At 36.8% G+C, this 24,576-nt stretch overlaps 1 protein-coding gene across 4 annotated transcripts in view; it reads right to left on the reverse strand.

Moving 5' to 3' along the window:
* The window catches only part of CNST (consortin, connexin sorting protein), a 55,282-nt gene that overhangs the window by 14,222 nt on the left and 16,484 nt on the right, over nt 1-24,576 (reverse strand). For all 4 annotated transcript variants that reach the window (XR_005952669.1, XM_041404484.1, XM_041404485.1 and 1 more), the window contains 7 exons: nt 20,049-20,254; nt 17,070-17,100; nt 14,475-14,561; nt 13,897-14,011; nt 11,480-11,501; nt 11,210-11,306; nt 5,384-6,258 (listed from right to left, as the gene is read on the reverse strand). Coding sequence is in view for 3 of the 4 variants with exons in the window: in XM_041404484.1 (XP_041260418.1) it covers nt 5,384-6,258; nt 11,210-11,306; nt 11,480-11,501; nt 13,897-14,011; nt 14,475-14,561; nt 17,070-17,100; nt 20,049-20,254 (1,433 nt within the window). In the remaining variant the exon portion in view is untranslated. The remainder of the gene's footprint in view (nt 1-5,383; nt 6,259-11,209; nt 11,307-11,479; nt 11,502-13,896; nt 14,012-14,474; nt 14,562-17,069; nt 17,101-20,048; nt 20,255-24,576) is intronic.

A 24,576-nucleotide genomic window follows, 5' to 3' on the forward strand; every position in this document is an offset into this window, starting at 1 on the left:
TAAAGAGGATCAATTGCTCCTCCCACACCACCCACACAGCAGGCTGGCTGTTGCCTGTCGTGATTATTCCCAAGTGGCTTGGACTGCACAAGGTGGGAATGTCACCCAGAGCTGGCAGGGCATTCCTACCAGTCTGCCCTAAGGTTAGAAGTGGTGCTCTGTTCTGCAAGTCACCACTGCAACCTGAGGCACTTCATTTTGCCTGTTGGCTCTTGGTAGTTTCTGAATTGACTGTGTCACCAACTTGTCTTCTCCAAGCTTAAAACCAGAGGGCTATCCTTGACAGGATTATGTGGAAATGTGTTGCAGTAATTACAGTTACATAAAAGGCTTTCTGGAGGAAAGACTTGCTACAATGAGGTTCATTTACTTTCCCTGTCAGCCTACATGGATACATTTCAGGATTTACTTTAAATGTATAAAGAACTAATCTGACACAGCACGGGTTTCTCTATTCTGAACATCTTCTTTTGCTTAAAAAGAGGGAGCAAGTGCTTTTGATTTTGCAATAAAAATCAGTGTGGCTAGTGTTACTTCTCTATCCCAACAAAAGCCATAAACTGGATTTTGAAAAATGGCCCCTTTACATGAATTACATGATATGTAATTCATACCTAGACTAGAATCACAGAATATGTTGAGCTGGAAGGGACTCACAAGGGTCATCCAGTCCAACTCTTAGTCCTGCACAGGACACCGCAAGAGTCACACCATGTACCTGAAGCACTGTCCAAGCACTTCTGGAGCTCTGTCAGGCTGCTGCTGTGACCACTGCCCTGGGGGGCTGTTCCAGTGCCCAGGCACTCTCTGGGTGAAGAAACTTTTCCTCATATCTACCCTAAACCTTCCCTGACTCAGCTCCATGGCACGACTATACTTCATCTGCCTTTAAATTCTCTAAGTTATATACTTCAGGTTCTTTTTGTCTTTGTGATTACATTAGATCCATCTCCCACTAATTAAACATTCAAAGAGAAGGACTTAGCTGCCACACAAGACGAAGTCCTACATTCCACTCTTTAGGAGGCAGGGGGAATTAAAAAAGGCAGAATGTGTTATTTAAATTGGAAGTTAACGAGGGAACTGTGGTCAATACAGTTGACCACAAGTCAAGCAGAGACTTGAACCACAGGCAGAAAAAAACAGGCTTGCACCAGACTGCCCTGCAAACAGCTCTTACCTGAAAGAGCTGCAAAAAGGACCCTATTGAAACATCAGATATTTTCTTAATTCATCTAACAAAAGCTGGTCTTGGAGCATCTGTGTAACTGAGCTTACTCAGCTCTGCTGGCCTTCACAAAATCTTTCCACAGGAGCTTTTACAGTCACTGTACAGGAACTGAGAGTGGCATGCAGCTGTGTGGTGGCATTTTCACCAACAGGCAAAAAGGAAAGCAGCAATGACTGTTGGTTAATTGAAACTGTTAAATAAAGTTTTTTCTCTTTTCCCCACCATTAATCGAAAGTGAATCTGCTTCAATCAAAAGTGTCACACTTTTCAGATAAATTTTAATAACCAGGTTGCAAAATTAGAAGAAATAAACTAATTAAACTACCTGTCTCTTCTCTGTTTAAAACAGCATTTGGTAATAAAATAACAAAAGGCTTCTTACACTGTGCTTATTTTCAACAAATGTGTGTATATGTATAAACATACCAGACAAAACTATGAAAATAAGGCCTTGTAATTCAAGTTCTGAGACAAAGCATACTGAATTTGATGCTCAGAATTAGTTGTGCATATAGAATAAATAAAAACCTCAAATAGAGGCACTACAAACTGGGAATTAGGAAGAAAAGCTCATTGTATGAGCTAGTTTGGTCTGAATGCAGAAAACCACTCAAGAAGGTTTGTGTATTCTTCTGTGGGCTGTATTCCTTATTCAGTTACGTGGCAAAGGACTGTACTTTTATTACAAGCAATACCAGATTTTTTTTAAAGCAGTAATCCCCAATACGACAAAACCCAAGACTGCCTGTGTTACAGTAAAAGAGCAGACAAACCCCTTGGCTAATAAAATACATTAGATAAGTGAGTAATTTGAGTTTGAAAAAGAGCTGACTTAGCAGGTTCAGTATTCACACCACAGCTACTGAAGGGAACTCTTTTTCCTGCTGATGCACTTGCCATGCCAGTACCTGAGCTCCTTTACACAGCAGCAGATACCTGACACCATGTAAGCACTTCACATGGGAGCATAGCTCTTACAAACTCAAAGCTATGGGACCCAAGCCATACAAGAGAATAGAGGATCCAAAACACTGCCTCCAAACTTAGTGGAAACTCTTGGTATACAAATTGCCATCCAAAAGCTTTATGTTTTGGTAGACATTGCTTTCTAAAAAGAATTTCCCAATTCTAATGTTCTAATAAGGAAAAAATTTAAGATTTTACTCACTTTCACATAGAAAATTTATGGTACAACCTTTTATTTTATATAGCAAAATGCAACTTTATTGAGGTTACAATTTGTTTTGCCACTGGTGTGTAATTTCATCCTCAGAGAAATGATAGCAAAGATATTTAAGAAGAGCTATATACTTGTAGTATCTGTTGTTGCCAGCTTCTGACTGTGCTTCAAAGTTCTTTGTTAGCTGTACAAATCTTGTTTCTATAAAATGACTGTGGTTTTCCACCATGTGCATATTGTTGGACGTGGCTTGTACTAGTGAAGAAATACCCAGTATAAGGGCCTGTACAATATGAAAACTACTATTTCAGTTTTGCAACTATTTAAATCCAGAGTCAGAATTTGGTGAATTTTCACTCTTGCAATTAGCTATTGTAAATTATAAACTAACAGCAAGTGACAAAGTATCTAAGTTAGAAAACTGCATGAGATGATTCTTGGCTCACAATATAGAGCCAAGCAAAACTTCCTAACTGTAAATACATACACAAGTATTTACCCTTCACCATCTTCAATAAATTATTATTATATGTCAGTTGAAGAACATTAATGAAATTTTATCCTGCCATATAGGTTTTTTTCTCCCAGGTTATTTCAAAATTATCTTTACTTCCACCTTCTATTGTATTTGTGGCAGTTTCATAAGCACTTACTTCGTGACAAGTTTTATCACAGTCAAATTGACTATATTTTTTTTCTTTTTTACTGCCACATTGGTATATTTCATGTGGTTCATTTAATTTCACTCATGTGGCTACCAATGCATTTTCTAGATACCTCATTAACAACCAGTGTATGAAAACACCATTATCTTCTTAAGTTGCCATAGCCTGAGCAATGCAATTTCAAAGCCTTCAAGAGGACAAGAAAGGAAGAAGTGTTACAGCTGGGTACAAAGATTCCATCTGCTCGTCAAAACTTCAGTGCAATCTCATTCTGGCACTGAAACAGAATCAATGAACACAAGTTAACAATGCTGCTGCTTTCTCAGGGGTGCCAAACTCTTTCAAATGTGTCTTCCAAGAAAGCTGTGGGTGCTCATCACTTCTGAAAAACAACCCCTAGGCTACTGATGGTGGTAAGATTAACTGGAAGAACATCCTATGAGTGTATAATGAAACAACAGAAGCTGGTGTGCTGTCCTTACCTCACCCCGTGGCAGCTAGAAATCCCAAGTATTGCAAAACAACCCCAGATGCTGCATATGACAAATTTTAATTGCTACTGATGTTAATCCTTCTTCCCTTCTCCCATTTAAGCCCCCTGCCTCACACAAAACTCAGGCCTCTTGCTAAGAATGATTCAAGAGGACTCTCACCAATGCAGCCAACATGACATCTTACATGGCCAGAAAAGTACCTTGGAAAAACTCAAGGTACTTGTTCCTCTGCAGAGACTCAACTCTGCCATCAGAGTACTGGCAGTCCCAGCACCAGGAAAGCAAACTGGAATTGAAATTAGATGTCCTGTAAAGCATCATCATCAGTCACAGGGACAATCAATACAAGCATAATTTTTCTAACAGTATCAATATGCTCTTCCTATCCCATCCTCTGGAACACAAACAGCACAAACACAGCTATTTAAAAATAGATGCTATTGGATTAAATTAGGCTATATCTATGTGAAACAGAACAGTACTCCTCTGCTAAAATGCAGCACTTTCAGTGGGCCCAAAAGAAATTTAATGCTGAGGGGTGATACTTAAATTACTCTTTTGTTATACACGTATTCAGGCTTAGCACAGACTGTCAACAAAATGCTCTTTTTCAAAACCACCCTCTAAGTGAACACAAGCCAATGGACTTAGGAAAATTTGGGATACATGTATCCACATGTATGTGGGTTTCCACATCTACTTGTGTACAGCTTTGTGCACATGGCTGTCAGTCCTGGTATGTGGCATAATTCCTGAGGGCCCACAAAAAGACAAGAAGCATGATCTTGGAAAGGATGTAAGAAACTCTTTAGGTGGGGAGAAAAAGCAAAATGCTCTCTTTTCAGCTTTGGAGACTACCAAACACGTAATAACATCAGCATTGACCTCCAATATTTAATTCCCTGCTTGGCCACTGTCCTCGAGCAACCATGGGGGTTCTTGGTCTCTGTGCATTAGCTTGATCTACAGAGAAGTACTGTAACTTTATTGCCAAGGGGATAGTCTATTGTTAAAGATCTTAAAAATAGAAATGAACTAAGGAGATACCTTCATACAAGCCTTCCCCCTCCAGCATCTGAAATAACATCTTTTCACAATACACTCCTTTTTAATTTAAAAAAAAAAGCTCTTAAGGATGCAAATGCAGCAAAACCAGAAGAGAAATAAAGCAAAGATGTTGTCATTACACTCTCCAAAAAAGTCCCAAAGCAATAAATCTTCTCTATTTTCAGAAGAGCAATTTACTTATGAAGCACTCATCCTTGTTACAGGCCTACCAGATGGGTTCAGGGTTAGAAGCTCTTTCTTAGCTTGGGTTCAACAACAAATCTGCCTAACTTGACAAAATCAAAAACCCATTCATTCATATACAGAATTTTTATATATATGTAGTTCTTACCTCTATGGATTAAGCACAAAAAAAGCAAACTTTGTTCTGTGCATAGAAATGAATGATGGTACATCATAGGTATTATGTAGATTTCTGACAGAAAATTTGATTTAACAGTAATTGTGAGACCATCTCTTAACAGTCTCTGTCAGAATAAAAAAAAAATTAACCCCCCCAGGTATCACACTCATATATAAGATATCAATCTGATTTTTGAAACACAGTGCACTGCTGGTCAAGAAGGAGACAGAGAGGCAAAGTGAAACTTTTTTCTGAGTAACTCAGAACAATTAAATATGTATAGATTTCAGATTTGGAAAAGTGATACATAAAGGAATATTTAAGATATTTTTAAGTTGGCAACATCTAAAATATTTTAACTGAGATAAACATTAAAGATTTTATAGGATTTACAATATTTACCTCAGTAATCTCTATCCTTCTTGTAAGTTCATCAAGAGAGGAAAAGCTGTCATCTAGTGATAAAGCTTCCAGGGAGTTATAAGATGCTCGTTCAGGTGAAATATCTGGAACAGTGTCAAAGTCCTCTTGGTTTGCTAAGTCTGCAGACTCTTCACTGTCTATTATGTTACCATTCAAAAATCTCAGAAATAAGTCTTCTTGTTCATTATTGACCTTCTCCTCCTGTCCTGCTGCTCTCTGCATTTCCTTGCACACCCGTGAATGGGCAGTACTCTCATGCTCAGACACTTCATTACACCCAGAGCATTCACCTGAGGCAGTTCTGTCCCATGAAGACTGTTCATCATCATCATCATCGTCAGGCTGTATCTGTTGCTGCTTTAAATCACTGTTTCCAAGCTGGCCGCTAGGAATTTCTAAAGACCCAGCAGCATGTTTTGATCTGAGCAGACTTCTATCAGCTGGCACATCTTTGTCAGAAGGAACCAAATCAGCAGGCATATAATCATCATCTGTTAAAGCCAAAGCATCTACCATTGGCTCAAGAGGGAGTTTCACTCCAGGCTCCCCAGCCCCTTCTATTTTCACTGCATCCTTGGAGAGCTGTCTTTCCCTCAGCTGCAGACTGTTATCTTCAGCAGCATCCCCAGATGATAAACAGCCCGAGGAAGGCCTGCCCCCTGTCCCTGTGGACTGGGTGTGTGGCTCCAGCGTTGACTCAGCCCTGCAGTGCTGCTCCTCCATGTGGTCCTTTCCTGCAGCTACCCGAAGACTTGCTGCCTCTGTCTGTCTCCCAGTTTTGTTTTCACCGGGGCAAACAGCGCTCAGCTGTTTATCTTCTTTCTTTGGTGCAACGCCAGGACAAGTTTCAGTACCTAAGTGCAATAGGAAAAACAGTTCCAGAGTTTTTAAATGATTCAAAGCTTCAGCCCAGGGGGGAAAGAGTATACTGTGATTTGATAACATTGTAACCTAATGCTTCAAAATGCTCTCCCATAAAGGGCAGGTATTTTATGCTCCAGTCAGGATAACTTTCATTATTAGTCTCTGACTCCTGGTTCAGGAAAAAAAAAAGTATTTGTACACATTCTTGCAGATGAAGCACACGATTCAGTGTCCTTCTGAAAAAAGCTACTCCCAATATGTGAGTATCTTTGTGAACAGTCACTTTTTTTCTAATGGATATTTAACATGAGTCATCTCATGGAGTCCTGGAGTTCAGGAAAATACACTTAATTAGAGAAAACTGTACCTTGATGCCAGTGTATCTATCACCTAGAGAGATATCTGCATTTCCATTAAAGAAGTTGAAATCATACTAATTTAATAAATGTTAAATTTGCAGATCACTAGCTCCTTTGGTTAACACAAAACTAAATAGAAATTACATTTCCCATAAATGGACAGCATAAAAAGATGCTGCTTTTTGGATCACTAAGTTTACATATTAAAAATGCAATTTGATGCAACTTATTTCTGTATTCATATTTACACACATATGAAAATTATTTTTTCTTATCTGAAATTTCAGAGACGCACAAAGGGTCCTACACAGCTTGTGAATTCACCTACTGTGGGCATGATCTGCTGATGAAGGAGTAGATGCTTAGCCCAAATTACCTATGAAATTATTAGGTATTAATCATTACAAGAAAGCCAAAACACTGTTTTTAGGCTTAAAAAGAAAGGAGTTGTTAAGAATCAAAATATCAAAGTAAGCTACCTAGGACAGAAACTGCCTTTTATTCCATATTTTAATAAAAACTATGTTAAGACTGTTATAAGAGGACTACGGTTGCAGTAACAGAAATATTTTCAATCAACAAATGAACTTTCTAAAATACTTACTTGCATTTTCTGGTACTAGTGAAGAGCAGAAAGATCTTATGAACAGATTAATAAAGATATCAAACAATGCCCTTCTTAACCGAGTTCTCCATGCCAATTTTATTCTTCCTCACCTGTTAAAACCTCTCTTAAAATGTGAGCATTTTCCTGAACTTGTTGACAAAATAGTCACATTCATAAAAACAAATGTTTGCACTAATTCACTGTACTGAACAATTTTATTAAATTCCAAACCATACCCCTTTTAATGGATAATGAAATGCAAGGCAGCACGGAAAAGACAGACTTGAAAATTGAAAAAGAGAATATCCAAGCAAATCAAAATGTGGGAAAAAAATCAGAATGACATTAACAGAAAGAAAGAGCACAGGGAACCTAACTTCAGTAAAACACTGAAAGAATAGGTGTGAGATAGGGACTTTTTAAAAATTAGACACAGATGAGTAGACAGCTCATGGGATTTGTAATGGGATACTAAGCCCTTCACATACAGGTCATGAGCTCAAACACAGCCTGGATTATTGGTACAAGATTTTGTTACCATCTGTCAATTTTTCCTAGTGGATACATCCACATTACAACAGGCATCTTTGTTGGCAGCCCCACCTGCAACAAAGATTAAATGGAATCGGAAATTGAATCCGATTCTTTACTGTGAAAGGTGTCCCTTGAGCTCAGGGCACTGTTCCTAAGAAAGTAATAAGTGATCCCAGTACTGTTATGTAACCACAGATGTACAAGAACTGGGATGCAATAATCATTCACATCAAGTTTTCAGCAGTGTTCAATATTTACAACTACTTCAGGAAACCCATGCCCCCTACAGACTAAGGGCAAGTTAAGACAAATACTTGAAGACTTAATTAAAGAAGATGCCTTTCCCTACACTAAGTTAATTGAAGACATACCCACCAGGAGCAGTAATTTTTGCCTGACTGACAGAGATACAGCAAAGTGTCTACAGAAAATTTTTTAGCAACAAAAGCACCGATGCTAATTTAAAAAAACGGTTTCTTCTCCCCTTGACAGAGTTGCATTAGAATTGACACTTGGTTTGCTCATCACAGGAACCTGTAGGCACCACTTTGTCCTGCTAATCCAGGACAGCCTAGCAGACAGAATATTGGTCCACAGTCATCTACCACCAATGGAGAATTCACACTTCTCCACCTTCATCCTTCTCAATTAAAAAACAAATCCCATAGAACCTAACAGAAAACAGGGTATAAAGACTTCCTCCCCATCCTGGAAATGAGTCTAAACTACATGTACACACTGCAAACTTATGCTAAGAGTTTTGTTAAATTCAGTGTCTCATTAGGAAGGTTTTCATGAAACACATTAATTTAACTTTAGTTAACACTAAAGGCTATTAAGTTTCTGCTTTCAGTCAGAAGCTGAAGAAATTAATGGGAAAAGGATGTATCAAATCTCATCTTTATATATACAGATAGTATTAAGGGCCAAATTCTCTCTGTTGGTAGATTCAGAGTGAAAATCTGCCAGAAAGTAAAATTTAATAGAACAGACCATTCACAACCCTTGCTCAGAAGGGCAGAAATCTAATTAGGTACTGCCCCAGGAATCCTGACTGGATGACTTCTTATAAAGCTGTCAGCCGCTGCAGCCCCAGGAGAGAGGAATTGTGAATTCTTAGGATCAACTGCCTACAGAGGCTCAAACTATGTTCCCATATACCTTAGCAGATCAATGGGAGTAACTTTTGCCTCAGATTACCAGGCAAGTTTGATTTTACTTCAAAGATACTACTATAGTGCAGTGCAACAATCTCTACAGTGTAATACAGATATTGCTACAATGCATTTTACATATTCTTATTGATAATTGCTACATAAATTCTTATTATATATGGATCCATATGAAGGCCAGTTCTCAAAATACGTGACAGTTTCTTTTTCCTGTCTTACTGTAAAGCCAGACTTCTACTACAAGCAGCTAAATGAGTTAAGCAGTTCTTCCTGTGGTTTGGTGGATAAATGCATAAGAAAAGTAAAACTTTACATGCTTACTTCTCATTTTTCATTTCATGTTTCTTTTTTTTTGGTAGAGGAAAAAAAAACCACCTAAAAAGCAGAAGTCAAGCATTCCAAGTTTTCGGTGAGAAGGCCCATGCATTTAGGCTACTGCTGAAAAGGTTAAATATTAGAAACTGTATGTTCATTGTAATATAGGATTCTGCTGGGGTTCAGGCAAAATCAAAAACCAGTCCCAAATGGTCATATTGTTTCTAGTCCTGAGCTGGACCACTCAGGCACAGCTTGTTATCCGAATGGTATTTCAGATTATGAATCACTTTTGTCAAATTTCTGTACTGGTTCACACTGCTGCCTTCCCTACCCAAATCCTTCTGACTGCAACCAAAGCCATTCATCCCCAGGCACATGGGGGGATGCACTGACACTGAAGGGCAGCAGCAGCTAATGACCACATGCTGCCTGAACAGCTGCTCACACTCACCAGGGAGAGAATTCACTGCTTCCTCAAGAAAGCACTCGAGACAGGATGGAAATATTCCTATCTTTGTGTTGGAAGTACTTTGCTCTGCTGAAAATTTCTCAGCAGAACTGCTTTTTATTGGATGACATAGCTTTATCAATTTACCAACATTGCACAGGACTCCAAAGATTTTGATGGTATTTTGACAAGATTTACATTAAGATAAAGGCAGGAAAAGATCCATTTACACCATTAATTACTTCCACATTACATCAAGATGTTGTACTAGAGTATTTCAACATTGAAACAAAATGCTCCTGAATGCAGAATGTTCAAATGTTCAGAAATTCTGCTCTCCAGAAAGCTTTCGTTTCCACTTGGAACAAAATCAGAGGAAAAATTGTAATAATCTATTTTTTTTCCATGGGAATTTCCAACCATTCAAAAATAAAAAGCACCTGTGTTCTTTTGATCTGCTGTCTGAGCTGCAGAACATGTTTGTTTCATGTTTCTAATGCTTTATGTTTAGTTAGGTGACAGTAATAGAAGTGGAGAAAAGGCAGCATAGGGGTCATGGTAAAAAAGCAGAGAACAGGAGATAAGGAGGATCCACGTGTGTAGAGAACTGTGACTCTGTATCTTCATTGATTTCTGATTCTCCTGAACATCCTGGCTGATACACACTTGTAGGACAGTTTAGGTTGAAAGGGACCTCCTAGAATCACTTAGACCAGTTCTCATCTTCTGAAGAACTCCAGCTGTTTTTGAGGGAAGGTACTTAGCTAAAGCCAATTTTGGCAACTGGAATATGGCAAAATACCAGAAAGTTTTTGCTCAGAGAGAGGAGAGAAAAAGCACAGCCTGGTCGTCTACCAATATTCTTTCCCACTCTGTCTCCATTTTAACAATTCATTAATTTGTAGATGTTTCATAAGAACCCAAAGATTCAGACAAAATGGCCACTGCCCCAAGGCAGAAAAAGGAAAATGAGGCTGAAAATGACATAAAAGTATGTACTGAAAACAATTAACTGAATATTTTTCTCTTCAAGACCTCCCAAAGGCATCATTTTTTGTGTTGCTTCAGAAAAATGTATCTCAACATCAGTACACGGCATGTAACTTAAAACAGTTATTAATATTGTTAACCATACTCCATTGCCACACCTCAGAATGTCATCAGGTTGATTACCTAGTATATATTTGTACACATACAAATTATGCATCTTATCTCTAGTTTCATACAATTTTTTTTATACAATTAGCTTACATAAGCTAATATAAAGTATGCACATTTAAGACTTTTTTTTGATGGAGGCTAGAATTACTTTACAACTATTAATATCGATGACAAATTAAAATTGCATTTATCCATTGTGCTGAGAAAAAAAAATCATCCATTTGTGCATTTGTAGAGATCCACCAAATGCTGCAGTTTCAAATGAAATAGTTTAATTTTATTTATAGGAATATGTCTTTACAGTGTAATATTTAAAACAAATGTACATTCATATACACATACCTGATTTAAAAGCAGTAGCTTCTCTTTCCTTTGAAGTTCTGGATTCCATTAACTGAGGTAAAGAACTGCTTTCCCATGTATTTTCTGCAGCTACTAGCTGTAAAATATGACAGTATTACCTGTAATTTTTGAAATTAAACAGGAATGCCGTGGCTTTTTGAGACATTCAAACTTCAAAAAGCTTCTAAACTTGAAAGATTTTATCTAATATTTAAAATATATTTATTACCAACTTTTGACAAAGAAGAATTCAATTAAACAGCTGCCTACCTTACTTCTGGATGCCTGTGGCCTGCAGCAATAAAGAAAAAAAGAATAAATTAAACAATCTAGTGGCAACATTCTTCATGATAAATGTAAGTGAAATCTTAGAAACTTTTGCTCTGCTCTAAAATTAGCACAGAACTTTTCTTCCACTGAAAGTGTCAGCCTGCTAGCATACCTTCAGGCACAGATCTGTACTTGCATGAGTATCATCAGAAGACCAATTAGCCCTAACATTGTTCCACCTAACTGAGAAAGCAGTCAGAAGAAAATTTACTGCAACATATCAAGCAATGTACATTCTTGTAAAAGGTTATGCTCAGAAGAAACTCTACCAACATTAAAAATCATACAAGAACTTGATATCTACTAATATTTAAAAATAGGGATCATTATAAAAGGGATTGAGGAACGAAATGCCCTCCCTAAAAACTGTATTTCCCTCTCCACAGACCGGGACATTTTCTGGTTTCTGTAAGGCACAGCAGCTCCCACTGACCCCATTCAGATTCACAGGTGAATCAACGCTGCTCACAGTCAGTGTGGACTTTGCCAGCTGGATACAGATTCATGCACAATGTGATCTATCACACACAATCTGTCTTACAGTCTTTCATACAGCAATGAAGATAAAATGTGAAGCGTTTTATTTAAAGCTACTGAAAAAAAATTGGAGAGACAAGGGATGCTCATATTCTCTAACCAAAACTTCAAAAAGTTACATTGCCTTTAAAATTTTACCATGTAAAATTCAAATAAAGGACACTCAAAACTATCTTTAAAGAGCAAACATGTCCAGTATGTAGCTGTAAAACTTGAGTATGAGAAAAATTTACATTACTTTCAATTAAAAAAGCAGAATGCTCACATTTTCCAAGACCTGCATGCTATTCATTAAAAATTAAAGTGTAATTTCAATTAAAAAGTAAAATTAGTTTAAAGCTTAGGAAAAACCCTATATGAAAAAATAAAAGCAAATAGCCTTTTGCCTTGAGAGTCTGAAAGAGTAATAGTATTACATACAGAGCACTGATCACAGGAATGAACACAAGCCTTAATTTTTATCAAATTGCAGGGTTTCTCAGAACAGGGAATGACATTTCAAAACTGAAATGAAGAAGAAAGCAGAGTTATTCTCAGCAAAGTGACAACCCAGGTGAGAGCAGGGAGGTGCTGCTCGTTGCAGCACATAAATCACAGCAGAGCTCAGCCCTTCAGTGGGCTCACAAGCTCCTGTGCAGGCAATGAGGGCTGGGGCAGCCGCAGGCGCTCACTGCAGCTGCAAACCTGCAGCTCCAGTGCCACACCTGCCCCCTCTCCCTGTGGGAATGCAGGAATACCTTTCCAGGGGCTCCCTCCCAAAGGCATTCAGAATACATGTGAAAAATCCCTGCATGGATTCTGGCAATCAGTCGCCATGTTTTCAAACTTTGCTACCATCACTCAGAAGAAAAAAAAATTGATAACCAAATCACTACTCTTTATGAGCAGTTTGGCTTTTGTTATATCAGACTGACTAAGCCAATGCAAATGTACTAGAGAAAGTTCTCTCTCCCCATCTAATTGAGACATCTCGCCTGTGACAGCCTTTGAATGCAGTTAGTTTCTTATTGCTGTTGGCTGATCATTTTTCACTGGCAGCTCGTATGATTTTTTCCATCTGTGCATTAAAATCAATGTCTGGACAGTAGGATATTCACCCATGAAGGAACAGATCTCCTCCTACCTGATGGGTACAATCCCATATGTGTTACTACCCAGAAAAGCACCCTAGGCACAAGTTTGTTGTACTGTGATGCACTGATTCAGGAGGCTGGTGGATCAGGCAAAGCAGCTACCAACTGAGATTTCACTGTTCAGAACACTGTTGTGCTAGGAAAGTACAGAATCACTGCTTCATGTAAATGCAACCAATATGAAATTAATAGAAGGTAACAAGAACTACTTTAAGCATTAAGAAATTGTCCTAAAATGTGGAAATTTGGGAATAAAATCCTATAGCGCAGGTATGGGTGCTGAAGTGTGAGACACTGGACATTTGCATTTTGAAACAATGATTAAACCAATAGGTATTAAACAGGAATACCATCATTAGTTCTACAGTCTCTCTCTTCCTAAATTAACAGTATTCAGTTTTTCCTTTGGTTGAAATAACTCAAAACTCCTGTTCTGGAAAACTGATGATTTGCTAAAACGAATTCAGATTTAGTCTTCATGAGTTCCTCAAACAATATTTAAAAATGTGAAAACTGATGGTAAAAATATTTTAGTTACATATCAGAAGGAACCACCACTTCATAACCAAATTCAAGTCAGCGATGCAACTTTTATTTTTTATTATTTCAGAACGCCCATAATGGCAAGGAGACAACACCTGCAGTAACATATTAGTTTGAGGAGTAATAATACTTTCTTATACTCACTGTTGATGTGAAGAGCAAACTCTAGTAAGCTTTTCCAGTTCTTGGCCACTCAGCTCTTTATCTGAATTCCTCAGTGTTGTAACTGGACTGGGAACTGCTGTTTTCCATTTTCTTTCTACATTAAATCAAAATAATTTTTACTCAAGATACTATAAAAGTAGCTTAACATAATACAAGTAGGTGAAACTAATTAATGGAGAAATATTGACAACTTTTCTGTGTATGTTCTACAGTCTCGTTTCAGACTATGTAGAACAGCATCCTATTCTTTCAGAAGACACTTTATTTTCACCACATCCATCACACTCACCAATCCTAACACAAAAATGACCTTGAAACAGCTGTGGATCAGAATCTTGATTAACAGAATAAAGAACTACAAACTATTTCTACATTTATAATTAAATGTGTGCAAAAAATTCCAAAGCATGAATACTCTTCTTATAACAAGCTCAGAGAAATTCTGATATCAATGCCACTTTTGCTATGTAACATTTTTAGCCTGGAAATGTAACTCTATTATTTAGAAATAGAAACTAAAGTCTTTCTTCTTCCATATTAGTTTAGCTGGTACTCACCCCACTGCTCCTGTATGGAAGAAAGATTTGCAAGCAGCTGCTCATGATAAAGTCGTTCAAGCTGAATGAACTTCATGGCCTTCTCATCTGAATGAAAGGTTAAAGGCAAATGCACACATATGTGGACAAGGTATAACTTACTTATAATTGATATCATGTTTGAAAGGGAAGTAATTACACACTTGAAATTTGAAATAAGTGAATCAAAGTGAAAAAGGGCTAGCAACCCAATTTCTTTGCAAGAAAGAAAAAATAGCAGACATGAAAATGGCAGGCAAGAAGTAAAATGAGTTGAGAAACATTCAAAAATGAAAATCCTATTCTTTTCAGCAGGTACCTCTTCCCATGTGCCTGAAGCACAACAAAAGATTTTTCTTGAAAAGAAATGACTGAAATATCATTATGCCGATAACTTTACCAAAAATATGAAATCTCTGGGAAATGACAAGCAAAACAAATATCAGCACATATCCCGCAAGAAGTACAAATACATGCCAATAACCATGACTAACTGAAAATACGACTCCTTTCTACTGACCAGCTGGAGACAGTATTAAAACAACTGATCCAACTTCAACTTATGAAAAATACCTGCCCTCTTTTCAACCATTATATACAACACTGTTGGGCTGCTAAGTTTACCTTTTGTTTTCCTCAAGAGTCTGCTCACTTTTCTTCTACATGAAGAACTCTTTCCCCTTCCTTAGGGTTATCAATATATTCACAAAGTTACACTGATAGTCACATATTTTACAATAGTCAGGATAATGCTAGCTCCACTAAGCCTGAGTTGTTAGTTGTGCTGTTTGAAGCTCTTTTACCAGCTATTTGAAATGTAATTCTACAATACAATGAGGATAGAAGTGAATGAGGCTCTTAGTAATACAGAAAACCCACTTTCCATTATTAATGCTAATTAAAACACTGGAGTAATTATTAGAAAAACACAACCAGTACTTGTTATTCTGGTTAGCCTCATGCAACAGCATGGCTTATGAACAGCAATATTAATGGAAAGAATATTCCCTGTCTTCAGGAAATCTGTTATTAGAAACAGAATTACAGATCACAGAGAGAGCCTTAGAGGATCACAGCAACAAACCCTGAATTATTTTTAATATGAGATTCCACACTGGATGAATTAAAATGTCTGTCATGGATAATTAATACAGTGCAACATGATCAAGTAAGTTCTTTATTAACCTCAGGAAACTGATGGCTGGAGGTACAGTGGAGATATCCTTCATAAATATGTATTATATAGTGGTGTTGAATTCCACACATCAGGTGTACATTGCATTAAAAAATATTTCCTTTGATCAGCTTTAAACAGAATGCCTTTCAATTAAAGCAGCTCCAATGAAAGAGGAACTGTTTCTACCATGCCATTTATATTTTAAATTTACTGTATCCCCCCCTGCATCATAACTTACTACAGAATTTTTCCATGACTTTAATTTGTGCTGTGCAATTCACATTTTCTGATGGACCCTTTTGAATGAGGAGGACCAAAACAAAAGTGCAGTCCTCTACAACAGTGATGGATATTTTGTTGTATATGTTGCTTTTATAACATTGCAACTGTTAGCTCTCTGGTTTTACCTACAGGCTAACATAATTTGTCTAGGTTTCTTATGCCTTGTTACTTAGCCTACACAATTACCTATTTGCTGTATTTTGTTTGTACAAATTACATAATAAAGAAATAATCACTATGCACAAATTCTCTAATATATGATGCATCATAGTGAATCACATATACCTTAAGGGCTTACCACTGGCATTTTCTTTTTATAATCTAATCATTTTCACTTTGAAGCAAAGAGGAAATCCCAGTCCACCTTTTCTGAAATTCTGACTTAACTTTGAGGTTTAATGTTATTACTCTCTCACACAATTATTGAAATATATCAGAATAATTATCAGTAGCTCAACTATTACAACTTTTTGACCAAACTTACTTGCATTACCTAGGAACAAATCAAAACAAACTGGACTGTTAAGCTGTTCCCAGAAGCAGTTACCCATATTCTCCTACAACAATTTCTCAGACTAACTTGACAGGATTTTGACTGATTAGCATTCATCAAACACCATTTTGCTATTGTTTGCAGGTTGCTGATCTCAGCTCCAGGTGTTTGGTATTTTTATTCCAAACTAGACATTTTTAGTACATATTCTAATCAACTGTTGTGATAATTTTATCATACTGTAAGTACTGTATTTGATATAATACATACTCTATCTGTAAAATGGACATTTTCCCAGTTACTAATATTTAGAATAGAAGTTATCCTATAAAAACAAAAGTTCTTTGAAAATGTTTTCTTACTTCCTTGCTTATGTCCAGCTACTAATGACTGCATCAGTACAGCTGTTGGAAGTGAATTTATCCCTTAGCTCACAATCCAGTTGTTTGATTAAGGAGGATTTGCTACCATACTGTGTGTTCACTCATGGGTGAATTATGGTTGTTCACTTCTTTCTAACCCTGACCCACAAGATGTGAGCTAACAACAAAGCATTGGACTTTTATGTTTTATCATACCACATTATTTTAATACTGTGCAACAATTTCTGCAAGTAAAAGGATACATTCCTCCTCTTGAAAATAGGTCTCAGCTATCTGCAAAAGTGAAAAAAAAAGTAAGATTCTATAATTCTCATGAAGGTGGTAAGGATGTAACATAAACTTTTAATCATAGCTTGAAACATCTAGTTTGCAGGTTCCTATTTAGTTTGGGTAATATATTAATGTTCTGACAAAATACATGTATTCCTATTCTAGGAAAAAGGTTTTAAAAGAGTATCAAATACCACAGAAATATTAAATCCTCTCACACAAAACAGATTTGATTTTGTGTAATTTACAGAATTACACAAAAAACAAAAAAAAAACTTAGTAGGGTTTTAAGTTCCTACAACTATAAAAATTATTTCAGAAACATTTTTAGTTATCTTAATAGAAAGCTTTAAAATGATCTACAACAGAAGTACAATTTTTACTGACACCAGTTCAAAAGTTTGAATTCTGTGCCTGACCAATGTTTCCTTATGTTTGATCAAATTAAGATCATTGCTGCTCTCTCCTGAGCATTACATTGCAATGTTTTAAAACAGAAATGGAGGTTTCCTGACTGATGAGAAAAGAACAATCTTTTGTCTTCCTGTAAACAAAAAATATTTGAGAATTGCAACAATAACTTATTTGTGCTTGTTACAGAACTGTGCAGGCTTTCCTAAAAAGCTGAGGAATACTGACATCTTTGTTTGTAAATGTGATGAAACACAAAAAATATAAACCTCAGAAGTATTCCACAGAGCTCTACCCTACCAGTGACCCTTACAAGCAATCAGTCCTTAGGGACAGCAAATTTTGGCAGCTTTCCTGCGTGCCAGGCATGGGGAGGCAAGGGCAGAGCTGGCAAAATGTGTCCAAGACTTCAGGTATGCTGACACCAGAACAGTCAGGCTGAGGCACCTCATAGATGATTCCCCAATGATTTCTGTGGGACAAAAATTCAGTCTCAAGGTCTTTGGAACTGATTTAAGTAGTCATGATATGGAGGGCTTAAATAAGCACTTTTGCAGAAGTCTGAAGATGATTGCTCAAAAAAGACAGCAACTTGACAGAGGAGTCTGGATTACAAATTGTATTTCCTGGCTCTCAGCCTGACTGCTAACCACCAGACCATTCCGAGCTTGGTACCTTCAAAAGCCAATTTTGTGACTTTTAATGTTCTTTATCTGCGCGTTTTGTCTGCTACCCACAATAGCATCCTAAGAATTTTTTGAGCTGTCAAAGGTTCTACCTATGTTCTATATAAAAATACCTCTTAGATTCTGTAACAAGTCCTAAACAAATCAAATTAATCCCATTCAAGACAGGAAAAAAAAAAAAAATACATCCTATTTTAATTAGAAGGTGCTTCTTAGAACAACCTCTATTACCCAACAGTCTTTAAGTATTCAATACAGGCTTCCCACAAACATCATGGACTGTTAATACTCCAGAACATCTGACACAGCTCTTGATTTTACACTGAATTTTGTCATAGAGAATAGAAAAACAATGTTGTAGAAGAGTATTTGATAGACTAGGTTTAATGTTACTGTCAGGCTGTATTAGCAATCTGAAAAAAAAAAAGTCTGAAGATGACAGGTTAATTCACTAGAAAGGGAAAAAATTCTTGACAGACTCACTTTACAGGAAATAAACTTAAAATCACTAAACTTAAAATCCTCCCCCATTCCATCCTCTATTAAAAACAGGTTATGAGCCTTGTAAGTTCCATTAACATTCTTTCAAACACTCCATTCAAAATGCTTGAGAATTTTTAGGAAAAAGAGATAGTGTTCAAGTACATATTTCAATCTGAATATGCAGATATTGTTCTCAGTTCTGTCACAGATCCTGTATGAGTTTCAAAAACTTCTTCCCCTCAGGGTTTGGCTTCCTCATCTAAAAAGCAAGACATTTCACCTCCATCATGTGCAATTGATCCCCTTGATATTTGTAAAGCATTTTAAGTTTTTGCCCTACCTTGTTTTCCAAAAATGACCTTTGTACTGACTTGTGAAAAACCACCATATTGGATGAGGCTAAAAGCACAAATTGTTAACCCTAAAGCTAAGCTTCTCATAAGTTAAGGAACAGTATCAAATATCTTCGCTCAAGCACAGATTAGAAAAAATAATTTAAAATTCTGTGTCCAATGTAGACTACCTATAATGTGCAATCCTAAGTGACACCTCTTTCTCCCATAAAATTGCTGATTTGTATCAAAGAAGAATGCATGAATGTCATTGCAGTTTAGAAATTCAAAACATCTTCCAAAATAAAGACAATGCAGCTAAGTCAAACCAGGTATAGTATCTACATGTGACCCATATTAGACATCACAGCCAAGCAAAAGGTCTTCTAGTCTGCTGTTAGTCTGAGATAACTAAACAACAACTGTACATTAATACTGCATCAAGTTCTATCCACATATTCCTTCTGCATCAAAACCTCCAGGAAAAAAAAAGGAACATATTGGACAGTTTGTAAGAAAGATTGCTTTTCAAACCACAGTTTTTCCTTTGGTCTTGCAGGTGTTGCAACTGTGTTAATATAAAGGTATACACTAAGAAAACCTTGAATCTTAATATTCATGCATAAAATTTATGGTAGAAAGATGTCTGCAGCAGTAAAAACAATTCCAGACTTAAATTTTTATTTATGTATCTGCTGTTCTGTAACTATACCAGGGTCTTACAAACTTTATTCAAGGTAGATTAAAGAGTGATTTTGCTAAATCTTCCTGCCAAACTAATTTCACCATTTGGGCAGTTAGAAACCCATCCTTAAGAGTTTCCTTTAACTACAGAATATATTTACAAGGCAATTTATAATTTAGGAAACATTAGAAGATGTTAGAAGAGATATTTGCCTTGACCACCTGATATGCATCAAAGTGTCCTGCCCAGATATGAGTATTGGTATAAATTGCATTTATGCATCTATTTCCTAATGAACAAAGGTTTCAAATAAAAGAAAAATTGTGTGCAGTTAACCAAAATCATAGAAAGTACCTGATGGAGACACAGGGGCAGTATCTTTGAATCCATCTGCTCAACCTCTTCACGGAGCAAAGAGAAAAGAGACTGCAATGTTTGCTTTTGGTCCTTTGGATGAAAGCTTTCCTTTGCTTCAACAGCACTTTCAGCCTGAACAAAATCCGTATCTGTATTAAGAGCATTTTCCTCCTGGATCGTTGTGGCTCCCACTGTAGAAATGCCTTTAAAAAGGACAAGTACTTAGGTTAGGATTCAAAAAAATTACATTGAGTTGCTCTTTTAGGAAATTTCAATATGAATGTTATGAATAAAAACCTGGTATGTTAAACAACACTGCTGCTAAACTAAATGCTGGCAATGTCAAAATTAATTGTGACAGGTCTGTCTCACTGTCAGCTCACCTACCCAACACAACACAGTAACATTCATCAGATATATTTGTAAACTTTTAAATGGGACCTTTGTACGCTTCTAAATGGGACCCTGCTTTCACTTATGGGAAAAAAAAAACAGAACACTTAGAAAGTGTTATACAGAATTATTAATAAGAGACCAGGATGACCTAAAAGTGCTTAGAATGAAGTTTTGCTCGAAAGGGGCGAATATCAGGTAGGTGAGGGCAGTATGACTGAGGTTTTCAGTTTGTCTCTCTGCTCCTGCCAAGGACCTCAGACAAGGAGGTGTCCTGGGCGTGGACAGACACACAAGGGAAGAAGGACAATTCAACCAGTCCCTGTTTTTTAGATGGTAACACAGCGGCTCCTCACAGTGACAGCAGGATCTCAAAGGATAGAAAGAAGCAGATGATGGCAGTGTGGGATTCTACTGTAGGAAAGAGATGTCTAAGGGGACCTTCCTGCTGAGTGAAAAGGACGACCCCCCACCCTTACACAGTTGGATAGTTTGAGTGTCCAGGGAAAGAGACAGCAGTGCTGACCGATGTTGGTAACAATGACACAAGGATGTGTGTCATTGATTAGATGTGTGTCATTAGATCCCAGAACTTCTTGCTAGACAGAAAACTAGGTTCTCCATGGTGCATTTCCTGGCAGTTCACTGTTGCCTGTCCCCAGTTTTACAGAAGTCAAAAAAAAGTCAGGCAATCAGGTGGAGATATGAAAAATAATGCAAAGCATAACACTACAAGAATATTACAAAAAAACCCCCAAAACTTTCTGGGTGCAAATCCCACATTTTATTGTTAGAAATGCAAAACTTGTGTATTTTGATCATGAATATGATAATTATGAGAAAATGTTAAATGAGATTAACAAAGAAGTGTAGAGAAGTATAGTGACAGCAGCAGTGGGAGAAATCAATTACCCATATACTGACTGGATCAGTCTCTCACAATCATCAGAGAGCAATAAATGACAGCTTCCTGTAAAACACAGTCACAGCAGCAACCAGAAAACTACAGCTGATTCCAACAGTTAATAAACTCCTTTTTATTTCTCCATAAAACATTGAATTTCACACACTTGGGTAGGACTGAACTTAAAAAAAATTCCCACAATTGTTTAAAACAATTTGGAGAATTTGGCCACAGAAATACGCACAATAAACTTTTAATAAACTCAAATTGTAATGAGTAATGTTCCCCAATCAACATTTGCTGAAATCATGTTATCATTTGAAAGATGGACAGCTGAGGGCACTGTTTCAAGTACATTTGTGTCCTCAGCTTGGGCACTCGGTTTCAGACCCCTTTGTTTTCATTGCCTCTGAAACCCAACAATGATAATTCAGGTTTAAGATTTAGGACCTAAGAAAGGTATATTAGCTTGTCCATGGAACACTTCACCATTTTGATTATTTTAAATTCTTTATTTAGTAAACTATCCAAGTTAGGACTACTAATCATCTCTGTGGGTGGCTATTTTCACAGGGCTCACTGCCAGAAAAAATATGGGTGTAACTTAACATTGCTTCTTCAAAATTAATGCACATCTCTGATCTCTTCCGGTATTTATTTGGGTTTCCTGTGGGCCAAAAGCAACAAGAGACACAACTGGATGCAAGATACAAACGAGGAAATACTTCTAGAGATGGAATTAAGGCTGTCTTTAAAAATACAGCTTCCTGTTTAGCACATTATCATGAAACCAGAAAAGAGGGTCCTCATGCTCTGGCAAACCTTTTCTCTCAGAAAAACAAGCAAAGCATCCAAATGTGACTTCAACCTGCACTTTTTAAAGCAGTTAATAACCACCTGTCATGTGAAAACATGAACATTGACATGCTCAATAGCAACTCCCACAAAAAAACCTTACTTTTAATGTCTTCATGATACTGTTGCTAACACAGTTCATAAACTGCATTATTATTTGTACATATGGTTGAGCTGCCACTCGGAATCAAATCCTACCCTCAAATTTCTTACCTGATTTTGACAAGGAGGCGTTAGTGTTATGTGGGTTAATTCTAACTTGTTTGATTTTCAACACAAGACAATATTTGTGCCCTAGTAGCACTACAACAAAGAACTTTTATTGTAACACTTTGTAATGCTATTTCACCATAAAGATGTGATGGGCTAGGATCCCTATTTATTTTTTCCCTATTTATTTTTTCCCTGTTTCTTGAAAACAGCACTCTACTTTTTCCAGGAATCAATCAATCAATCTTACTGTCCAAAGCAGATAGATACAGGTATCTTATTATATTTCTGATTTTTTAATAAGGAAGGATTAAATTTTTTCACTTTATAAAGCACTGATATTTACTCCACGGCAGAATGGAACCAAAGGTTTTATGAAAATGTGTGAAAAAGACACAGAAGACATCACTGGCCAGAGCACTCAGCAGGTCCGTGGCAAAGAGCCAGGCTCAAGTTTTTGCTCTGCCAGACTCACAAATGTTTCAAGTGACCCCTTCTATGCCCAGTTTGGTGCCAATGTTTCCTAAGATATGGAGAGAAGCAAACTTTCTCTCAATTTCCCCAACAGCTCACAGAAGCAGCCCCATGTTTGCCTAAAAGAGATCAAATTTTGACACACTTAATAAAACCCCACATTTTTCAGTATGTTTCAGGTTTTTCTCTTTTTCAGTACTGCAAGTATATGAAATTGAGATGCTCTTTGTTACCTACCTGAGGATGAATCCAAGGTGCAAGTATGAGTGATTTGCTATCAACATAAAATTATGAATGTTGCCTTCTGTTTTTTATATTAATTTGAATTTTCATATTCAGTAGCACTAAAGTCACCAGTAACAGAAGTTTCTAGTACAGAAAACATATGGCAATTTCTTTTTTTAAACATTCTTTGGTACCCAATACAGAAAGCTGTTTCAGACTGATTCATTCAAGAACTATTGAGGAAAAAAGAAAAAAGACCAGCAAGTATTTAAAAATTATTCATTTTTAAAAGAAGAGATTTTGAGATGAAAGTTTGGTGGTAAAGATACAACTTCAACTGAGAAAGCTCAAAATCTTGTTTGGTACACAACCCTAAATTAAATAACATTACTTGAATTTTCATGTAATTTGACTATCTTATACTCATATATTTTATTTCCTTCAACACCAATCCCATCCCAAACACTTTTCTCCTTCCTCCACCTTCAAGCTGCTATAAGAAATAAGTGGGATAATTCACAGAAAAAGCATATGTTGCAGAATTTAACTTGGGGAAAAAAGACTGAGTGCAGGTTATACCATGTTATACTATGTTAAGAGATCATATAATGATTTGACAATATTAAGTTATGCCAGGACTGACCTTTTGAAAAAAGACTAATTTATTTTCAGAGAATATGAATAATCTGAAGACCATATTTACAAAAATATAATGAAACAGATTAAACTTGATGAGTCACTATCTCTACCACACTAAAGTTAGTACAACTCTTTACAAGGAATAACATCATGAATAATGACTAAAGTTTAAATTCTTCAGTTAAAATGTACATGTATTCTGTGGTCACCAGTCCTCCCTAATCAGATATAATCATAGTACATTCAAAACTATGGTGAATATACAAAAAGAATGTGAGAAAAAATTGGGATCTAGGAGCTACAGACTTGTCCATCCCCTCTCAATTTCCTACAGAATCAAGAGGGCTCAAAGGAGGTTCTCCTTCAAGCAATAAATACATTAAATCCTGGAACTTCTTACTCCAGGACACTGAAATGGATGCAAAAAGCAACTGTAAGTCAGGTGACAAATTTACTCTAAAGTATTACAGTCTATCAATTTCCACTTGGGGAAATCCTGAGATTGCAGATGGAGAGCAGAACATGCAAACAAATCACTACACGTTTGCCTTGCCCTTGTACTCTCACCGACAAATGCTCTGTTGGCCTCTGTCTGGGGAAGAATATTGAACCAGAAGGATCTTCAACCAGGTACAGCGACTGCTAAACTTGCATTCCAGTCCACTGATAGGAGAAGCTAGGATAATTTCAGCTTCAACAGATCCCAAGCATATACATACAGATAATAATCCAACTTATAACCGCTTTTTCTTCACAAACAACTATTTAGAGGGCTTCAAACACATTGCAAGTGCGAGTACTTGTTCCTTCTTCTAAAGCAAAAAC

The sequence above is a fragment of the Onychostruthus taczanowskii genome, unplaced genomic scaffold (genome assembly GCF_017590055.1).
Source record: "Onychostruthus taczanowskii isolate IOZ18803 unplaced genomic scaffold, ASM1759005v1 scaffold21, whole genome shotgun sequence".
In the NCBI taxonomy this organism is placed as follows: Eukaryota; Metazoa; Chordata; class Aves; order Passeriformes; family Passeridae; genus Onychostruthus; species Onychostruthus taczanowskii.